This window comes from Syngnathus scovelli, chromosome 2 (genome assembly GCF_024217435.2).
Source record: "Syngnathus scovelli strain Florida chromosome 2, RoL_Ssco_1.2, whole genome shotgun sequence".
In the NCBI taxonomy this organism is placed as follows: Eukaryota; Metazoa; Chordata; class Actinopteri; order Syngnathiformes; family Syngnathidae; genus Syngnathus; species Syngnathus scovelli.
This window is the reverse complement of record NC_090848.1, coordinates 2,148,965-2,167,831: the sequence shown is the minus strand read 5'-3', so window position 1 is coordinate 2,167,831 and position 18,867 is coordinate 2,148,965. Positions and strand designations below refer to the sequence as shown.

Genomic DNA, 18,867 nt, shown 5'->3' with positions numbered 1-18,867 from the left:
GAACAAATTCACCCTCATGAAATGCCATTTTAGTGATTGTAGTTAAGATCCATCAAGGGGAAATTCAAAATGATATTAAAATGGACAACTGGGCCAGGTCATGCATATGAGATAGCCCAAATAATAAAAATGTTTAAATGTGTATGAAACATGGTTTATTTCGCTAATATAGTAATCCCTCGTTTATCGCGGATAATTGGTTCCAAAAACCACCCGCGATAAGTGAAATCCGCGAAGTACAGTCACCAACAAGAAGTACTGGGCAGGCTAACGAGTTAGCGGAAAGATGCTAATTCGCGATCGTGCTAACACGCGAAAAGGGACTTCTAAAGGAATGTAAACGAACATTTGGAGCAATACTACATTGTCCTAAAGGTTAGACACATGTTTCCTCAATTTAGAACTTTTATTTTGACTTTTAAATTAATTTGGAAAAAAAATCCGCAATGTAGTGAAGCCGCGATAAACGAAACGCGAAGTAGCGAGGGATTACTGTATAATCATTTGCGCTGTGTTAGCATTATTTATAGTTTACTTTGCATTGCTGGAGTAAAAATAAAATCAACCGGTGGCTTGAAGAAATATGAAAAATGCAAGCACAGACGTCAAGAACACAGCTGAACATAAAGTGGGGGTAATTTGACAACATTAGTACAAAACTATTTTTTAAAAAAATCTCTTTGTATCATTTCAATGCCAGTTCATAAAACTAAATGAAAATTGAAGTGACAAAACTTCCCACCACTGACGGGCATTAACCCCCAATCGCCCGGAGCTTAACAAGAACCATTCGAATTGTCCCATCATCTCAATTAGACGACCTTAAAAACCTGAGATGGCAGTGAACCACTAAGAACAAGTGTCTGCAATTTCAAGCTTTTAAGGTGGACCGCTATCTCGCTTCTCCTCTGTGCCGCTCAGTCAGCGTGTGGCGTCTTTAACGAACGCCAAATCCCGCGACAACATGGCTTCCAAATCCCGCGAGAGCAGGGCAGGTTTACAAATTGCCTGCCCATTGGTCTGGCGGTACTGTTGTAAAATGGCGCCCAGCGAAATTTAAGTAGTCAAGAAAGAAAAGAAACTGCCTCCAAACGTGAAATAAATTACAAAAAAAAGAAAAAGCCTAGCCATAGTGGAATAATATTTGCTTCCTTGACGACAAAGAGGCGTTGTTTCGAAGTGGGCGGCCCGAGACTTGCCACCGTTGAGGAAAGGGAAGGTAGCTGATGCTAGCGAGTCTGCAAACCTTTGCCTGCTAGCTGGGCAGCAAACAGAAAACACAGTAGGTGCATCTTCACCAACATCGGGATGTCGCGCCACTGCATTTAAGAACCACATGCAAACGCAAAACAACTGTTAATGTCGCTGCATCGCTCGCCATTTGTTGCTGTCTGAAGCAAACAACATGCGGCTAATGGCTAAGCTGGCGGGTTGAGTAATCGGCTGCAAGAATATCACGCTATGGTGTCCTTTTCTAGTTGTTAGAAATAACTGTACAAGAAATCGGGGTTATTAAATGTTTATTTCCGTAGGCTGCTGTGAGCCGTTTGGAAAGTGAGCGCGCTTTTGTCCCCAGCTCGACTACACGCAGACAGAATTAACCCTTTCGTATTCTCCTACTTGCTTGTTTTGAGACGCCACAGGACCGCCGAACGACAAGCTGCGAATCTGACAGCAACCGGAGTTGAACCGATGGTTGCATTTGGTCCTGGTTGAGGTTAGAGATTCCAAATTAATTTGGATTGGCTGTCTATATAAAACATGTTTACAATCAGTTCTTGTCAATTACTCCATTGATAAATAGCCGGATGATTGTTTGTGCATTCAAGTTTATTGCAAAATAATTTTCCCGATGACTGTTTATTAACAAATGATCGTTCTGTATTTGTCATTATTTAATGATTAAATAACTCAAACTTTTTTTATGTGATCCATCTGAGACTAGTACTTCAGGTTTAAATTTATTCATTTGTTTATTCAAAGAAGTTACGATTAGCAGCCGATGATAGCAATGTCTAATTTTGATTAACCATAAAAAACCTCCTAATAAATATCTCAAATACACACTCCACTTTTTTTCCCTTTCAAGTAAATCCAAGGCGCTTACCCTATTTTAACATGATCACATGATTGACATTAAAAAGGAAAACATAAAGCACTCAAATTATTTGACTAACTTTGTAACGCTTATGTTGTGAAAAAGATTGAACGCATACTTGTGACATCACAGATTATTTATCTTCTCATTCTTTCCACAGCTACTCTTTCGTGAAAGTGTTGGCAAGTATGAATAATTCCCTGGACGGCACAAGCTCCTACGAGGAGCTCGTGCGGCAGAAAGCTCGGAGTATCCCCCAGCATCGTATGAAAGAGTTCCTCGAGTCCTTGGCCAGTAAAGGTCCGGATGCCCTGCAGGAGTTCAGCCAGCAAAGTGAAGATGTCACAACCACCACCACCACCATGGTGTACCAGCCCGAGGCGAATTGCATTTACACGGACAGCACCGAAGTAGCAGGCTCGCTTCTGGAACTAGCGTGTCCGGTAAGAGCGATAATTGCGATTTGCTCGAAACCTCGCGTGGTCGGGCAGGGAGCTGAGCTCTCCGTCTCTGGTGCAGGTTCAGGTGCAAGTTCAGCCGCAGCAGCAGATCCAAGAGTCAACAGCTCAGCAGCAGAATGACGACCAACAGATTATACAGGTCCGTTGATTTGAATCTTTTTCTCACTTTGGGTTTTGTTAAATTGCCGCTGCGATGACATCATCCCGAATCAGGTGCAGATTGGTCAGCAGACAGGTCATATGCTGGGTCAGGTCCTCCAAGTGCCCTCCGGCTCCCATCAGCAGCTTCAAGGTGTGACGACAGCGCAGCTAATTCAGCCGGGGGATCTCACCGAGGAGCAGCACCAACAAGTATTAACATCTTCCGCCTTTCTTGGCGAAGCCGAGCGCAACAAAATGCTTTTTTTTTGCGTTCAAGCTCCAAGCCCAGTTGGTGGCGGCTGTCGCCGGGGGACAGCAGATCCAAATTCAAACAGTGGGGGCCCTCTCGCCCACTCAGCAACAGGACGGCGCCGAGAGGAGGGCTCTGGGAAGCGCAGCCCAAGGCGCGGGGGTCCTCCAGCCCGCTAAAAAACGCAAGGTGGACATGCCCATCACGGTGTCTTACGCCCTACCTGGTCAGCAGGTGGCGACGGTCCTCGCTATCCCACAAGGACAGGGTCAACAGCAGAGTTATGTCTCCCTGCGGCCAGACCTGCTGACAGTGGACAGCTCACACCTTTACAGTGCTACGGGCACCATCACCAGTCCCACGGGGGAGACCTGGACCATTCCCGTCTATTCGGCTCCCGCGGGGGCGTCGGGTCGGGAGCAGGTCACGCACATCGCCATCCCCCAGGAGGCCTACGGAACTGTGCAGGTCACCAATTCGACAAGCGTCGCGGCGGAAAACGACAAGTCGAAAAACTCTTCCAGTCAAAGTCAGACGGCTCAGGCGGTTTCCAGCATCACCACCACGGCGGGGATGGGCGGGCAAGAGGAAGTGGTGCACACGTTGGCCGCCAACACGCTTTTTCCCGCTCAGCTGATGAACGGAAATATTCACATCCCGGTGGCGGTGCAGGGCTACCCGAACGCCACGCAGTCGCTCATCTGGGACCCGCAGCAGCAGGTGTTGCACACGCAGGGACTCACGGGGCAGGATGGACAGCAGCTACAGGTACACACAACTTGGTAAATAGAAAAAGTCTGCACACCCTTGTTCAAAAGCCAAGTTTTGAGACCAAGGTAGAGCTTGGCAAAACTTCTCCCAAAGGTTAGAACTTTTGAATTTTGAAATTGAAATGTTTATTGTTTCACTTGGAGATTTTGATTTCCTCTCTCAAAACGATGGAACAAAAAAATTCGAGTCTCACTCAATGTGACGGACATTCCAACAGGGGTGTGTAAACTTTTTATCGCCGCTATCTAAAGACGAGTGGCCTAACCGTTACCAACCATACATGCAGGCTCAGGCGATCGTTGCCGAGGTCGACGGACAAGGTCAGCAGCAAGTGCAAGTCCAGGAGCTTCTGCTTCCCGCCACTCTCAAACCAGAGGAGGGGCTGGACGTGTGGTCCGCTTGGGCTCAGCGGAAAAATGCCGAGATGGACAAATCCGAGAACCATAAATTGGCTCCCATCGGCCGTAAGCACGCAATTCGTTTTTCTCGTCGCCGTCTTCGCTTCATCTCACTGAGTTGCGTGAATTTTTTTTTAGGACGCCAGGCGCTGCGTTACCAGGAAGACTTGGTGTCTTGCGCTGTGGCCGAGCTCTGCGTTGGTCTTTCGCTAATGACCACAGAAGCCCGTGGCCTGGAAGGAGAACCCTACGAAGCGGATGTCCTTTACTATGTCTTTCTGTGCATACAAAAGGTAGCTGGGGTCACGTTTGCCGCTTTGTTCGTACGGACCGCCATTTTATACCCACGCTCTTCTCTTGCAGTACCTGTTTGATAACGGTCGCGTGGATGACATCTTTTCAGATCAGTACTACACTCGCTTTGCTCAAAGCCTGCACCAGATACTCCAGCCCTGGACGCCGTCTATCCATCCGCTCGGTGAGAACAAAAATGTGTGGACCATTTTCACATTTGTTGCGGGGGTTTTGAAATATCATCCAAACGCTATTACCGTATTGGCCCGAATATAAGATGACCCTGATTATAAGATTTTTCAAGACTCAAGTTTGAAAAAAGACTTTTTGAACACCGAATTAAATTTTTATACAGGAAATAATTACAGTACATCTGAAACAAATGATTACAACGATGTATTCGATATATAATAATATTTTGCCTCATTCAAATCATGCAAAAACTGTCTAACACATCTTAATATTTGTAAACTAAAATGCAATTACATTTGTAAATGAATGGCTTCTGATTTTTGAAATGTAAATAAACCTACTGTTTCTCCATTTTCTGTTATCTCTTCTCTTATTTTCTTCTCTTTTCTTTCTTACAGCTACTTTTTTCTTTTTCATGCTACCGCTATTTTTATTTTTCTTCGTGACAGGGTTTCCCTTTGGCATTCGCTTTAAAGATATTTGGCGCCATCTAGCGTTGTGAATGGGTATAATGTCTAGAATGTAAGACGACCCCCTCTTATTGCAATGCAAAAAAAAAAAACGCCTTATATTCAGGCCAATACGGTATTTCATTTTATGAGACTATCACAATTTTTTTATTTTTTTTTTAAAACCCCTGACCCATATGCATTTAACGACCATTGTGCTTTTTATATCCCCGCCCACCCAGGCTATATAATCCCCAGTCACGTGACCGAGGAGATGCTGTGGGAATGCAAACAACTCGGCGCTCATTCGCCATCAACGTTGCTCACGACGCTGATGTTCTTCAACACAAAGTGAGTCGTGACAAAGCCATTTCGTCGCCCGCACTCCAGTCACTTCTAACATATCCTCCCTCATAGGTATTTTCATTTGAAGACAATCGAGCAGCATTTAAAGCTCGCCTTTTCCAAAGTGCTCAGACACACCAGGAAAAGTCCAAATAATCCCAAAGACAAAAGCACCAGCATCCGATACCTGAAAACGGCAGAAAGGTTCATCGGACAGAAAGGTAAAGCGAGATCGGTTTGACGCGTTCATCGAGTTTTCAAAGGCTGACAACAATGACGGTTTATTCAGTCACAGACGACATGTACTTGGAGCAACTGGAGGACCCGGAAAATCCTCTCCGGTGCCCCATCAAGCTGTACGATTTCTACCTCTTCAAATGGTAAACAACAATGTAATCCTTCAAAATAAAAACTTATCATCCTTTATAGTTGAGCCCGCTCAATAAAAATATGAAATGTTTGATTATCTTTTTAGCAATAAAGTTCTTCTGTCCTTTACGTTACGTTCCACTCACACGGTCATCATTTATATTTTTACCGGTCTTTCCAGTCCACAGAGCGCCAAAGGACGTCACGACACCTTCTACCTGACGCCGGAACCCGTGGTGGCCCCAAACAGCCCCATCTGGTACTCCACCCAACCCATCCCAAAAGAGGAGTTGGAGCAAATGCTGACCCGCATCCTGGTCGTCCGTGAAATCCAAGAAACCATCAACATGGCGGAGAGCGTACGCTAATTGGACCGAAAGGGGGGAAAAAAAAGCCACGAGACCGCTTCATTTTCTTCAGTCGACATTTTGATTGCTCAATTAGGGATTCGTTCCGGATTCCCTCCCGTGTTCTCTGACGGGCGTGTATCTTCATGCACACTAACTTGTTCATGCGAAATGTACATACAATCAATATCGGCAATTATTTGTCTTTTCTCTTCCGTTTCTTTTCATTTGGCCAAAGGATAATCGGAGCTGATCTCTCTGCTATCATTTGTATATTATTTTTTTAATTTTTAATCATTAGCCTCCTATCAGTTGTTGATATGCTTTCCAGAAACTAAATTGTAATATATTTCTTTGCTGCCTTCCTTGGAGCTGTTGATTTCTGTGTGCTGTGTCATGATGATCATTTGATCATGAAGTTCGTGTGACCCCTTTGTTGGTTTTTTTCCTCCCCACTTTTATGTCTGTTCGAACAAGGGACTTGGAACTCTGGGGATCCTGCTCGAGGTCCGACATTGAAGCCCCCACTCCCGTATTGGAATACAAATATTTCTGAGCACTTGCCAAACAATGGATATGAGGTTCCAGATTGATTTTCCTTCCTTCAGCGCATCACCAAGCCCATTATGAATTTGTTTTTAACTAACGTATATGAACGAGTTGAACGACTCGACCATCCCTCAATGCGCACTCCCTCAATCACTCCTTCGTGTGTCAAGACTGACTATGCCTGACGGTTTTCTGAAATTTATTTTTTGTACAGCTGCTATACCATCTTTTTGCCTTTTTTTTAGTAAGTCCAGCATCACTTCTGCACTTCCTTAAATACTTCTAGCCTGCATTGTGTCATAATAAAACACTACACAATGATTTTTTTTTTTCCCAACATATTTTAATTAAAGAGAAAAAGTCACAGTATAAAAGTGACGGTATACAAAAACAAGTGTTTTGATATTGAGATGAATCGGCACTTTTAGCTGTTGAGACAAATGTGCACTTTGTCGCATTGTTCGCTTACGGCAGTGTTTGGAAAACAGGTTGGACATGTTTGGCAGGTTGATCTCATATCTTCTGGTTGCTGACTTTGGTTTCCATGTGCCTGAGCAGGAGTTGCTCCATTCCTTTAAAAGTTTTCAGATGTTAATGCTGAAAATTATTTTTTTTTTTTTGGTCCTTTGTCAGTCATGGCCCTCTAGCCCCCCCCCCATGAGGTCAATATCTATGCGGCCCTGGATGTATCTACGAAGGTAGTATCCTCCGCAGTAGCTTCCCAGGTTGCAAGATCTGCTGTAACGTGCTTTGCTCTTGGCCCGCTGAATGTTTCCGTCGATGATGACGATTTCTCCTGGTCACCTCTCGGTTTGTGTACTCCAAGAGGGTTAAACTGTCAAGGTAAAAGGTCAACAGATGTCAGAGAGGAATTGTAATTTTAATGTTTGCTATTCATGCCAAAATATTGTTTCTGTTTGCTCACCAAGATGACTTGCCTCCGCTTATCCAGTATAGCAGACACTGGTGAACAAATATGTACTGCTCCTAAAAAGTAAAGAAACAATTTATGTTTTAACACCCTTCCATTTTAATCAACCAACAAGCCATTTATGAAGCAGAAGATTTGTTTTATAAAGCTGCTATGTCCTTTAAAAAATATATTTTCATTTCTCTTGGCTATGCATGTCAGCCATTGGATCTTTCTTGTTTCTAACAAATCAGATTTCAACTTTGCAAATTACACCTTTAGCAATTTTGACCCAATAATTCAATTAACTCATAAGTGAATAATCTGAATCCTGTGTTTTATTTATTTTTGGGGTGATTTTGTGTACATATTGATTTTAAATTGCTCCAGTTACGTGTTGTTATTTTTGCATTTTTATACAGTAGCATTTTCAATAATACCGTGTTGGTATTACAGTATGCCACAGGGGTCAAACTCAAGGCCCGGGGGCCAGATACGGCCCACCACATCATTTTAGGTGGCCCGCGAAGACAAATTGTGCATCAAATTCATGTGTCATTACTAGAATTGCAAATTGTCTTCACTTTTAATATTATTTTTTTTTAAATATTTGACCCGTTTTTTACTAATCTGATTTGAAAATGAGTTATTTGTGAGTTTGTTTTGTAGCTTTTACTGTATATAATATGAGGTGCTCGTATATTTATTTGACTTGACAGTCATAATGGCCCTCCGAAAGAAGCTATGACTACAATGCGGCCCGTGAAAAAAACGAGTTTGACACCCCTGCAGTAAGCGGTAGACGGGGTCATGACCTGCCACTTCAATACAGTATGAACAAAGAAATTGCATTTTTTATGCTGCACCCATTACTCTTCACTTTAACAACTGTGTGACTACATATAAAAAAAAAATCCCCCCCGAGCCTCAAGTGGATTTACCAGCATTTGAACCATCCCCATCCGATGTAATCGTAAATCAGCAACGGCCGCTCGTACATTGGGCCGCACGCCTCTCACGCACAGCTGCATCAACCACAGCAGAGCGACAAACGTCCCCGATCGTCCAACACCTGCACTGATATACACACCACAATGAGTACAAGCCTCCGGACGGCTCGCCACTTCATCACACCACCACCATATCGCCAGAGGTCAGACCTGCAGTGCACAACAGCCGGCCCCAAACGCGGAATGGCGTCCAAATGCTGCCGCACGTGATCTGTGAAGTTACAGAGCGAGGACGGGTCTTTGGGCACGCCCCGGTCCGGCCAGGGTGGATAGTGGTAGTGTGTTATGATCCGATCTGTTGGAAAGTCTTTCTGAAAAACGCACAACACTCACCTTTAATGAACAGAATCTGAGCGAGAGGTGCACACCTCAAAGTAGCAATAAGGAAGATCGATTCTTTCGAACCTGTCTGAGGTTAATGGTGGAGATAAAATAGTCGGGGCCTTGTTTACGTGCCATCGTTGTCACTTGGAATGGTCCGTGATAAACTGTTCCTGGTTCCAGAGACCAATACTCATCACATAGTACCTGCACCCATAGAAGCATTGATTAGTTATTCGGGTTATTCGTACCAGATTGATGGATGGCGTACACTTCCTGGACAAAAAGATAATGTGGCTTTAAATGATCAATTAGGGAATGACATTCTGTTGCATGACAACTGTGGTGATTGATTACCTTCCCGGTATTTTAAGCTGTCAGGAAATTATTGAAGACTACGGAGGTCAGGAGTTTCTCAAACACTTTGACAGTGTGTTGTAATTGTGGGAAAACATTTGGATTTTTTTTTTTTTTAAAGGGAAAGGAGACAAATCAGAAATGCCTAACCACCATAACTGCCTTGGGAGGTAACCCACAAAATTCAACTTCTCATAATTAGCATCATTTCCTCATGCCCATTCATCCCGCAGTTTTTTTTTTTTTGTCCATCCATCCATCTTCTTCCGCTTATCCGGGGTCGGGTCGCGGGGGCAACAGCTTCAGGAGGGACTCCCAGACTTCCCTCTCCCCAGCCACTTCATCCAGCTCATCCCGGGGGATCCCAAGGCGTTCCCAGGCCAGCTGAGAGACATAGTCTCTCCAGCGCGTCCTGGGTCGTCCCCGGGGTCTCCTACCGGTGGGACATGCCCGGAACACCTCCCCAGGGAGGCGTCCAGGAGGCATCCTGATGAGATGCCCGAGCCACCTCATCTGGCTCCTCTCAACGTGGAGGAGTAGCGACTCTACTCCGAGTCTCTCCCGGATGACCGAGCTTCTCACCCTATCTCTAAGGGAGAGCCCGGACATCCTGCGGAGAAAACTCATTTCGGCCGCTTGTATCCGAGATCTCGTTCTTTCGGTCACGACCCATAGCTCGTGACCATAGGTGAGGGTAGGAGCGTAAATCGACCGGTAAATTGAGAGCTTTGCCTTTTGGCTCAGCTCTCTCTTCACCACAACGGACCGGTACAGGGTCCGCATTACTGCCGACGCTGCACCGATCCGCCTGTCGATCTCACGCTCCATCCTCCCCTCACTCGTGAACAAGACTCCAAGATACTTGAACTCCTCCACTTGGGGCAGGATCTCATCCCCGATCCGGAGAGGGCATTCCACCCTTTTCCGATCGAGGACCATGGACTCGGATTTGGAGGTGCTGACCCTCATCCCGACCGCTTCACACTCGGCTGCGAACCGTTCCAGCGAGAGCTGGAGATCACGGCCTGAAGAAGCCAACAGCACCACGTCATCTGCAAAAAGCAGAGACGCGATGCTGAGGTCCCCAAACCGGACCCCCTCAACGCCTCGGCTGCGCCTAGAAATTCTGTCCATAAAAATTATGAACAGAATCGGTGACAAAGGGCAGCCTTGGCGGAGTCCAACCCTCACTGGGAACGAATCCGACTTACTGCCGGAAATGCGGACCAGACTCTGGCATCGGTGATACAGGGATCGAACCGCCCTTATCAGTTGGCTTGGCACCCCGTACTCCCGAAGCACCCTCCACAGAACCTCCCGAGGGACACGGTCAAACGCCTTCTCCAAGTCCACAAAACACATGTGGACTGGTTGGGCAAACTCCCATGCACCCTCCTTTTTTTTTTTTTGTCAAGTACAAAATTAACTTCGCAGTTTCATTCTGCTGCAGCCACACCTTTTCTGAACTGCATCCTTGACACATTCAAACCGCAAATAAACATCTCTCTCAATATATATCTTCTTAATTTTTTGTCTATTTATTTTTTCACAAGTCTTAGAACTTACTTGGCTATCCTGGCACCTCGAGTATTTGTGCCAAATATGTATTGGTACAGTAGAAATTAATTAAATTTGAAAACTCAATTTTAAATTTAACTTGTAAGAAAAACTAGAAATTAAATTAGCAACACAGGAAAATAATGCACTATAATAATATCGATGGGCGGCTCGGTGGCGCACTGGGTAGCACGTCCGCCTCACAGTTAGGAGGGTGCGGGTTCGATTCCACCTCCGGCCCTCCCTGTGTGGAGTTTGCATGTTCTCCCCGGGCCCGCGTGGGTTTTCTCCGGGCACTCCGGTTTCCTCCCACATTCCAAAAACATGCTTGGTAGGCCGATTGAAGACTCCAAATTGTCCCTAGGTGTGAGTGTGAGTGCGATTGGTTGTCTGTCTCTGTGTGCCCTGCGATTGGCTGGCAACCAGTTCAGGGTGTCCCCCGCCTACTGCCCGATGACGGCTGGGATAGGCTCCAGCACGCCCGCGACCCCCGTGGGGACTAAGCGGTTCAGAAAATGGATGGGATGGATAATATCGATATTAAAAGCAATAAAATAAATGTTGGCTGTTCCTGCAGTGCGCACGTTGGCCTCATCGGGGCAGTGTGGTGCTGTGCATGCATTGGGTACACCTACAATGCAATAGCAAGAGTAGAAGGAGAAAGTTCAATTTGGCGTTTTTTATATCTTTTTTTTCGCTAGTTGGGGAAAATATGTGTCTTTGAGTATTGCAATACTATCTTCTTTATTTGTTTAAATATTCGTTATTTGAAGGACTGCCACTCCCGGAAGTCGATGGTAATTTCGCATAAGCAGGTAAACGACATGTTGATTGATTGCTTTTAGCATTAGCACTTTCAACGATTTTAAAACCTAGCATGTCTTGTATTTCAATTTACAATGTGTTTAAGTCTTTCAGTTGTGTGATTATCTTTACAGTAAATTCCCACGGGGGTGTCATTAAACAGTTTAAAGCACAATCGGAGTTGGCAAAAAACATGGACGACACCTGCGCAATTAATATGACTTCAGCAACCAGCGCTGTTTGGCACGTTATTTGTTATATTTTCAATACTGAGAGAGTCGAAGTCGAAATGTGGACAAGCAGGAGCAAAGAATCCAGGTCTGCTGTGTCAGCATCTCTGGTGAGTTAGATTTAGTTTTATTGACACTTTTTATAAAGATAAATATGTGATGGGAACTGATACTGATACTTTTCTTGCGTTAAATACGCAAAATGCCCCTTTTTCTTCATTAACGCCACGCACTTGATTTTGTACATTATTACACACACACACATACACACGTATCATATTTACACTTATATTATTTCTACATTATTTTCTGTATGTCATTTATACTAAGTATTAATATAATATTTACATGTTTGAAACTATTATTTAATGTTCTAATGATAACATATGCACTTACCGTATTTTCCGCACTATAAGGTGCACCTAAAAACCTCCAATTTTCTCAAAAGCTGACAGCGCGCATTATAATCAGGTGTGCCTTATATATGGACCAATATTGAGCCACTACAGCAGGCGTGCCCAAAGTCCTGCCCGTGGGCCGAATGTATATATCTTATATATGGACAAAGTTTTAAAATGGGCCATTCATTGAAGGTGCGCTTTATAATCCGGTGCGCCTTATACTGCGGAAAATATGGTATATGGTTTAATATACACTTATTGATACACAAAAAAAATTATGTATGTTAAAAATGAGAGGGTGACACTACTTCGTGGATTTTCACATAATCGCGGGTGGTCTTGGAACTAATTATCCACGATAAACGAGGGATTACTGTACTTGATTTTGTTCATTATCACACACACACACACACACACACACACACACACACACACACACACACACACACACACACACACACAGACACACACACACACACAATGTGTCTCACCAAGTCCCTGTCCCTCAGCGCCGTCACCATGGCAATTATCCTGACATTCTGCTCCCACACCATCCTCCAGAAAGCCTCCATGGTGTTGCGCATGGGAGCCTGGGTGCAGATGAAGTCTCGCTCAGATCCTCCACCCTGAATGCAGATGTGGAGACACATGTGTAAACCACTCGGTGTTTTTTCATTTAGGTGAGAGAAGAAAGTCTTACAGGTACAAAACTGGCGTTGATGTAGTCGGTGTTGGGGAAGTTTTGAATGGTCAGCCTCACACGGCAGTGGTCATCTGTAGGAGAACGTGTTTGAGAAAAACAAACTACTGAACCTAATGTTATGTTAAGCACTTACATGGCAAGATGTATGGGTATCGGTTCTTTTCTCTATTAGCCTCCAAGTCCGCCGTTTTGGTTGGGAGATCTTTCCCGACATCTTTCAGCTCCTTCACAAAGACATGATGAGATGTTTATTTTGAGTCCAGTCAATGAATGGAAGGGATCAATCGTCATAGTTTTCAAAACTTTCAAGCGTTCATAAAAGAAACTGTGACTGAGAAGAAATGTAGGATTTAATAATAAAGGGTTCTTGCTTGGACGTGCAACAAATGTTTGGAAGTTTGAACTTACCTGAAATTCCTGCTTGAAGCCTCTGTTGTCAGAAGCGGCAAGGGCCTGACATGTCGACTCAAATTCACGCAGGATCTCTGCTCTTGAGGCGGTCTGCACTCTGCAAAACAAACCCGTTTTTAACGTCATTGAACATCTGCAGTGGATATCAAAAGTCTACACACCCTTGCACAAATGTTATTTTGTTAATATGGAAAAAAAAGAGATGAAGCGAAACAATTTTAAAAAATTTACACTAATGCGACCAACCTATGCAACTCAATTATTTTATATTATTCATTTTTATCTTTGCTAGTTTGATATTATATACAAATTTTTCGAGTTAATTTTCAATGTATTTATTTCTGTATTGCCGTTTGAGAATTGTAATTTATCTTACTTTATCACACATGACTGATATTTTTGTGTCTTGCACTCAACAAATATTCCATAAATAAAAAAAAAAACTAATTAAAAGCTTACCTAAAACAAAGCTTTTTTTAAAAAAAAAAAGAAAACTAATAAAAATAAAAAAGGCCCAAAAAAACTAACTGAATAAAAATAAAAGCTAATATGAATTAAAAACTATTAAGAAAAATTCCCTAGCTATTTTGACCCTGGTCCCCACACTGCTACAATATAAAGCACCTTTTTAAAAAAAAAAAAAAAAAAACTAATAAAAATAAAAAAGGCCCAAAAAAAATAACTGAATAAAAATAAAAGCTAATATGAATTAAAAACTATTAAGAAAAATTCCCTAGCTATTTTGACCCTGGTCCCCCACACTGCTACAATTTAAAGCACCTCTTATCAATGTTCTCATAATCTTGTCCTGACATTTTTTTTTTTTCTTGCAGAACTTTCATGCTAATTGCGACTCATTTTTGGTGAAAAGAAAGGAAGCCCTGGAGGTGTGATCCTGCTGCCATCATGCTAAAGGTATATTGTTGAGTTGCGTCAACCATAACTTTTACAATTAGGACCAAAAAAGTTCACACTTCAAATTACAACATGCCCTTTTATGGAGGATAATTCAATTATGCTTGAGCAAATCTTCTCAGCCCTTCCACCAATTTTGCTAACAATAAACAAAAACAAAACATATTCTCTTAACGTTGCAGTTGATTTGACCTCATGTCGCTTCTTGAAGTTAAGCAGGATATTGAAGAGCGATTATTCTCAGTTTCAGTCTTGATGTTCTAAAAAAATAAAACACATCTCAGAAAGTATCCTAAACATCCGTGCGGTGAAGAAATAGAACCAGTTACCATACTTTGGTGTCTCTCTTTTCCAGTCTTTGTTTCTTCTCAGTTTACCTCCAAAAATTCACTTGTGCTGTTTTTAAAAGAAAAACTGTGAAGTCTAGCTCCTCATGTCTCGCAAAGCCCCGCGTTGCGCCCAACGACATTCTTAGAGCCGAAGCGTGACAGCTCCAAAAAAGAAGAAAAACCTGCTCCAACAAGTTTCTAACCCCAAACACCGCCACGGTTTCATTTACAGCTTTTCAGGTGGTATCTCTAGAATATAGAATTACCTTTTAAGAAGAACGCGTCCCTGAAGTTCTCGTGCGCTGCCGACCGACGATAAACCACCAGACTGATTCAAATCTGTTTTTAATCATTTTTTTTTTTGCAATCCAAGGCGGAAAGAGAAGTGGTGAGATGGGTGGAGCCACAGGCACGCTGAGGAAAGGGAGAGGCCCTTTAGCTTATCGTACGTCTGTCTTTGCTTTTTGAGGGAAACTCTTAGTTCTAGAAACACCTGTGGAGTCTAATAAGTTAGTATTAAAGAGTTTCATTTGAAGGATTTTTTTTAAGCAGCCATTAAAATGAAATGCTTCTGGCGTTTGTTTTTTCTTTTTCCTCTGCTTTAGAATATCTAATAATATATAGGCCAGAAGGGACGGTTAGGTCCAGCACGGCCTTCGCTGCTGCTCTAAAAAAAAAATCTGAATATTCCTAATCTAAATTCTAACAAAAATCCATGACAAACCATGAATAAACTCGATTTCCATAAGACAAAATGTATTCGAGCAGCAGGCAGCGTCATTGAGTGATTCACATCATGAGTGACTACATCGACTATTTTAAGATTTAATGGAGTTGTTGAAGGTGCTACTTGAAGAAGATGAAAGGTACATTAGCACCAGTGTAACCTGTGACGCAACCGTGATGAAAATAGTCTCTTGACCCAACCGCATACGTTTATTATCGAAACACCGATCCCCCCCACTTGGCCGATAGAATTATCCGGCGATGCATTTTCAACGTCTTTTGCAATTTTTCACATGGCCGTCGAGCGGCAGTGTGAGTCTCCCTGATGACAATCGTAGAAATATTTGTAGGGTTAGCAGCTCCTCCAGGAGTTTCAAGAGGTTGGCAGGTTGCCACATACCAGCAAAAAAAAAAAAAAAAAAAAAAAGAGTCAATGTAAGTTCATTTAAATTTCAAAAGTACATTAATTTGATTTATTGTGCTGCATTGATTTAACCAGCTTGTTTTCTTCCATCTTGTGCACACACTGCAGCATTGTGTAGGTGTGTTGATGTGTTTGTGTGTGTGTGTGAGCTCGGGAACACGTTTGTGTGTGTGCCCTAGTGATGGTGTGATGATGGTGACTCATCGCTGTGTGTGTGTGTGCCGTGTATAAGCGAGAGGGTGAGAGGCTGTATATAATGCTACTATTGCCAGCACGGGAATACTGCAGGCTCATATAGCAGCCAATACTGCTCCATTTTCTTTTTTGCAAAATAGTTTTCTAATTAGGTGGATACCATGGAAACAAGTCAAGCACAGACGACGGGTGTGATAGAAAAATAACCATGTCGTAAGAAAAAAAACATAACAATTGTGCACTGTATAAACTCCTCGGTAGTATCGACCTTGGATTTTGCTTTCTTTCCAGCTCAGATGTTTTTTTTTTTTTTTTTCGAGTGCATCTCCCGCTGAGACAAGGACAGTTCACTGGAAATTTAAAAGATTCACCATCTGCTACATTACCAAAACAAAGGCCTATTCTGTTTTTAGATTCCCTTATTATTATTTTTATTTTTTTATTGTTATTTATTATTATTATCAGCATTATTATTATTATAAAAACAGCATTAATGCAAATGTTTATTATTATTTATTATTATTATTTATTATTATTTTTAAATTTATTATTATTATTATAAAAACAGTATGAATGCAAATGTTTTTTTAATTATTATTATTATTTATTAATGCAAATGGTTGTCCAAATTATGTGCAATTTCATAGAGGTCAATCATGACCAGCAAGATCATGTGATCCAGTAAGTGGAGATACTCCGTTGACCACACAAAAAGCGAGTTCTGAGACCCACTTTTGCTTCAATGCGGCACCGAGATCTAAATTTAAAGCTTTACACACATTTCTTGGGTGACCAGAACAGTGTGGAGCAAAACAGCAAATGATGGATCGCTGCAGCACTGGAGTCAAAACTGAAGAGATGAGGAGGAACGTTCACGTTCATTATTTTTGCGCTCGGAACCTTGTTGACAGTGACAAACACCAGCAAAAAAAAAACCAAAACATAAAAGCAATCATGGGCCTCATTCTTTGACACAAATGTGCTTCCTCTTCACTTTTGTCGCCAAAACATCCTTGCATTTACTTAACCTGCATCTGCTTGTTGTGTGTCAATGCAAAACTGCTCAACAAAATGTTGCTATTTCTTTAAACCAGAGATCCAAGAAAAATTTGAGATGATTTTTTGGGGTAATGATTCTGAATCTGCCTTTGTTTTTTTCTCGAACACAATAGACTATTTATTTATTTGTTTATTTATGTATTTACTTATTTATTATTGGTCTATTTGTTGTTTACTAATATTAAGCTATGTTGTCTATCTGTTGATCTATCTGTGTGTCTATCTATCTATCTATCTATCTATCTATCTATCTATCTATCTATCTATCTATCTATCTATCTATCTATCTATCTATCTATCTATCTATCTATCTATCTATCTATCTATCTATCTATCTATCTATCTATCTATCTATCTATCTATCTATCTATCTATCTATCTATCTATCTATCTATCTATCTATCTATCTCTCTCTCTATCTCTCTCTCTATCTCTATCTATCTCTCTATCTCTCTATCTATCTCTCTCTATCTCTCTCTATCTCTCTCTATCTCTCTATCTATCTAAATAATAATAATCCATCTATCTAAATAATAATAATTATCTATCTAAATAATAATAATTATCTATCTAAATAATAATAAATATCTATCTAAATAATAATAAATATCTATCTAAATAATAATAAATATCTATCTAAATAATAATAATAATATCTATCTATCTATCTAAATAATAATAATAATATCTATCTATCTAAATAATAATAATAATAAAATAATAATAAATAATAAATAATAATAATAATAAATATCTATCTAAATAATAATAAATATCTATCTAAATAATAATAATAATATCTATCTATCTATCTAAATAATAATAATAATATCTATCTATCTAAATAATAATAATAATATCTATCTATCTATCTAAATAATAATAATATCTATCTAAATAATAATAATATCTATCTATCTAAATAATAATAATATCGATCTATCTAAATAATAATAATAATATACCAATTTATGAATTAAGGATCAGGTTGAGCAAGATTTGGAAATTATACAACACGTGGCAAAATCCATCTGTCCTATCCTTTGGTGAGGCCCAAACCCTCACGGAGAGACATGTCCCGATGCGCTTTGATATACTGTAAACTCAAGTGAATAATTTTATTTTATTTTTTCCCTTTGACACGTTTTGATTAACTGCGCCATCAAACGAGCTCGCAATTCACTGGTGCATTGTTGCAAATCGACATGTGGCGCTTGGCTTTCATCTTTTGAGTCATTACCAGCTCATCGTTCTCCCTCTCTCGCCAACTGTCTGATTGAAACAGTCCAACTGTTTGCGACCGTTTTCTTTTGCAGGTTCCTCAAAGCGGCCGCAAAACCAAAGCCTGGCAAGAAGGAATCACAGCCAGAGTGGCATAACAAAGGCAGAAAATACAGCAAGGGGAGAACCAAAGATCCCTTAATCTGAGAGCATGAAAGGCGGCCAGCGATGGATGAGGTAGTGTGTCAGTTGCACACACACACACACACACACACACACACACACACACACACACACACACACACATCTGGGAGACGTTGTACTTATAAACAGCTAGACACAAACACTCGAGATTGACAGGGAGGAGTTTGGAAATTGCTCGGAGACCCGCAACGTTTGTTTTCTCTCGCCTTGATATTGATGTGAACGTTCTTATCCTGAGGCGGCTCACTTTGATTTGGACGTGTTACCATCTTTTTGCTTGTTTTTAGCACACTTTAGCAGCTCGGAAAAATGGAAAACAAATCAATGATGCATCGTCGTGCGATGGAAGGAGCGTATGATTTCCCGCTGTTCAAGCATTTTAAATATAAAGAAGAGCCCTTGTTGTGCAGAAAAAGAAAAACGAGG

General features: G+C 41.6%; 2 protein-coding genes and 1 long non-coding RNA gene across 8 annotated transcripts; 2 read left to right on the top strand and 1 right to left on the bottom strand.

Moving 5' to 3' along the window:
- The first annotated feature begins 1,001 nt into the window (after positions 1 to 1,001).
- LOC125988449 (transcriptional regulator QRICH1) lies at positions 1,002 to 6,985 on the top strand. 2 transcript variants are annotated; one of them, XM_049753689.1, is made up of 13 exons: positions 1,002 to 1,282; positions 1,635 to 1,717; positions 2,259 to 2,541; positions 2,618 to 2,698; positions 2,773 to 2,910; positions 2,978 to 3,718; positions 4,008 to 4,185; positions 4,258 to 4,412; positions 4,483 to 4,597; positions 5,297 to 5,405; positions 5,472 to 5,620; positions 5,689 to 5,779; positions 5,950 to 6,985. In XM_049753689.1, the coding sequence occupies exons 3-13, from the start codon at positions 2,287 to 2,289 to the stop codon at positions 6,134 to 6,136; spliced, it is 2,199 nt and encodes a 732-aa protein (XP_049609646.1). In that variant the 5' UTR covers positions 1,002 to 1,282; positions 1,635 to 1,717; positions 2,259 to 2,286; the 3' UTR covers positions 6,137 to 6,985. The 2 variants fall into 2 exon arrangements, with proteins under 2 accessions (XP_049609646.1, XP_049609647.1); XM_049753690.1 differs by lacking the exon at positions 1,635 to 1,717.
- Positions 6,986 to 15,029, bottom strand: LOC125988457 (receptor-type tyrosine-protein phosphatase eta). Of its 5 annotated transcripts, none has more exons than XM_049753700.2 (12): positions 14,879 to 15,029; positions 14,613 to 14,679; positions 14,476 to 14,543; positions 13,366 to 13,465; positions 13,091 to 13,181; positions 12,955 to 13,028; positions 12,746 to 12,880; positions 8,990 to 9,112; positions 8,735 to 8,895; positions 8,516 to 8,651; positions 7,590 to 7,651; positions 6,986 to 7,499 (listed from the first exon to the last, which is right to left on the bottom strand). In XM_049753700.2, the coding sequence occupies exons 2-12, from the start codon at positions 14,613 to 14,615 to the stop codon at positions 7,355 to 7,357; spliced, it is 1,098 nt and encodes a 365-aa protein (XP_049609657.1). In that variant the 5' UTR covers positions 14,616 to 14,679; positions 14,879 to 15,029; the 3' UTR covers positions 6,986 to 7,354. The 5 variants fall into 5 exon arrangements, 4 of the variants coding, with proteins under 4 accessions (XP_049609657.1, XP_049609659.1, XP_049609660.1 ...); XM_049753702.2 differs by having other exon boundaries at positions 14,618 to 14,679; XR_007488374.2 differs by having other exon boundaries at positions 7,413 to 7,499; positions 8,516 to 8,646.
- LOC137840012 (uncharacterized) lies at positions 12,804 to 14,460 on the top strand. The gene is made up of 2 exons (XR_011086401.1): positions 12,804 to 12,934; positions 14,202 to 14,460. It is a non-coding gene; the product is annotated as an uncharacterized lncRNA (long non-coding RNA).
- Positions 15,030 to 18,867: the final 3,838 nt, after the last annotated feature.

What these genes read in the sequence shown, in the direction of transcription:
- LOC125988457 (XM_049753700.2), bottom strand. An exon ending in CCACCATTAACCTCAGACAG is followed by an intron (nt 8,896 to 8,989) that starts GTTCGAAAGAAT and finishes TGCGTTTTTCAG; the next exon opens with AAAGACTTTCCAACAGATCG. An exon ending in CCGGCTGTTGTGCACTGCAG is followed by an intron (nt 8,652 to 8,734) that starts GTCTGACCTCTG and finishes TGTGTATATCAG; the next exon opens with TGCAGGTGTTGGACGATCGG.
- LOC125988449 (XM_049753690.1), top strand. Translation starts at nt 2,287, where the DNA reads ATGAATAATTCCCTGGACGGCACAAGCTCCTACGAGGAGCTCGTGCGG. An exon ending in TTCTGGAACTAGCGTGTCCG is followed by an intron (nt 2,542 to 2,617) that starts GTAAGAGCGATA and finishes TCTCTGGTGCAG; the next exon opens with GTTCAGGTGCAAGTTCAGCC. An exon ending in GCCGTCTATCCATCCGCTCG is followed by an intron (nt 4,598 to 5,296) that starts GTGAGAACAAAA and finishes CCGCCCACCCAG; the next exon opens with GCTATATAATCCCCAGTCAC.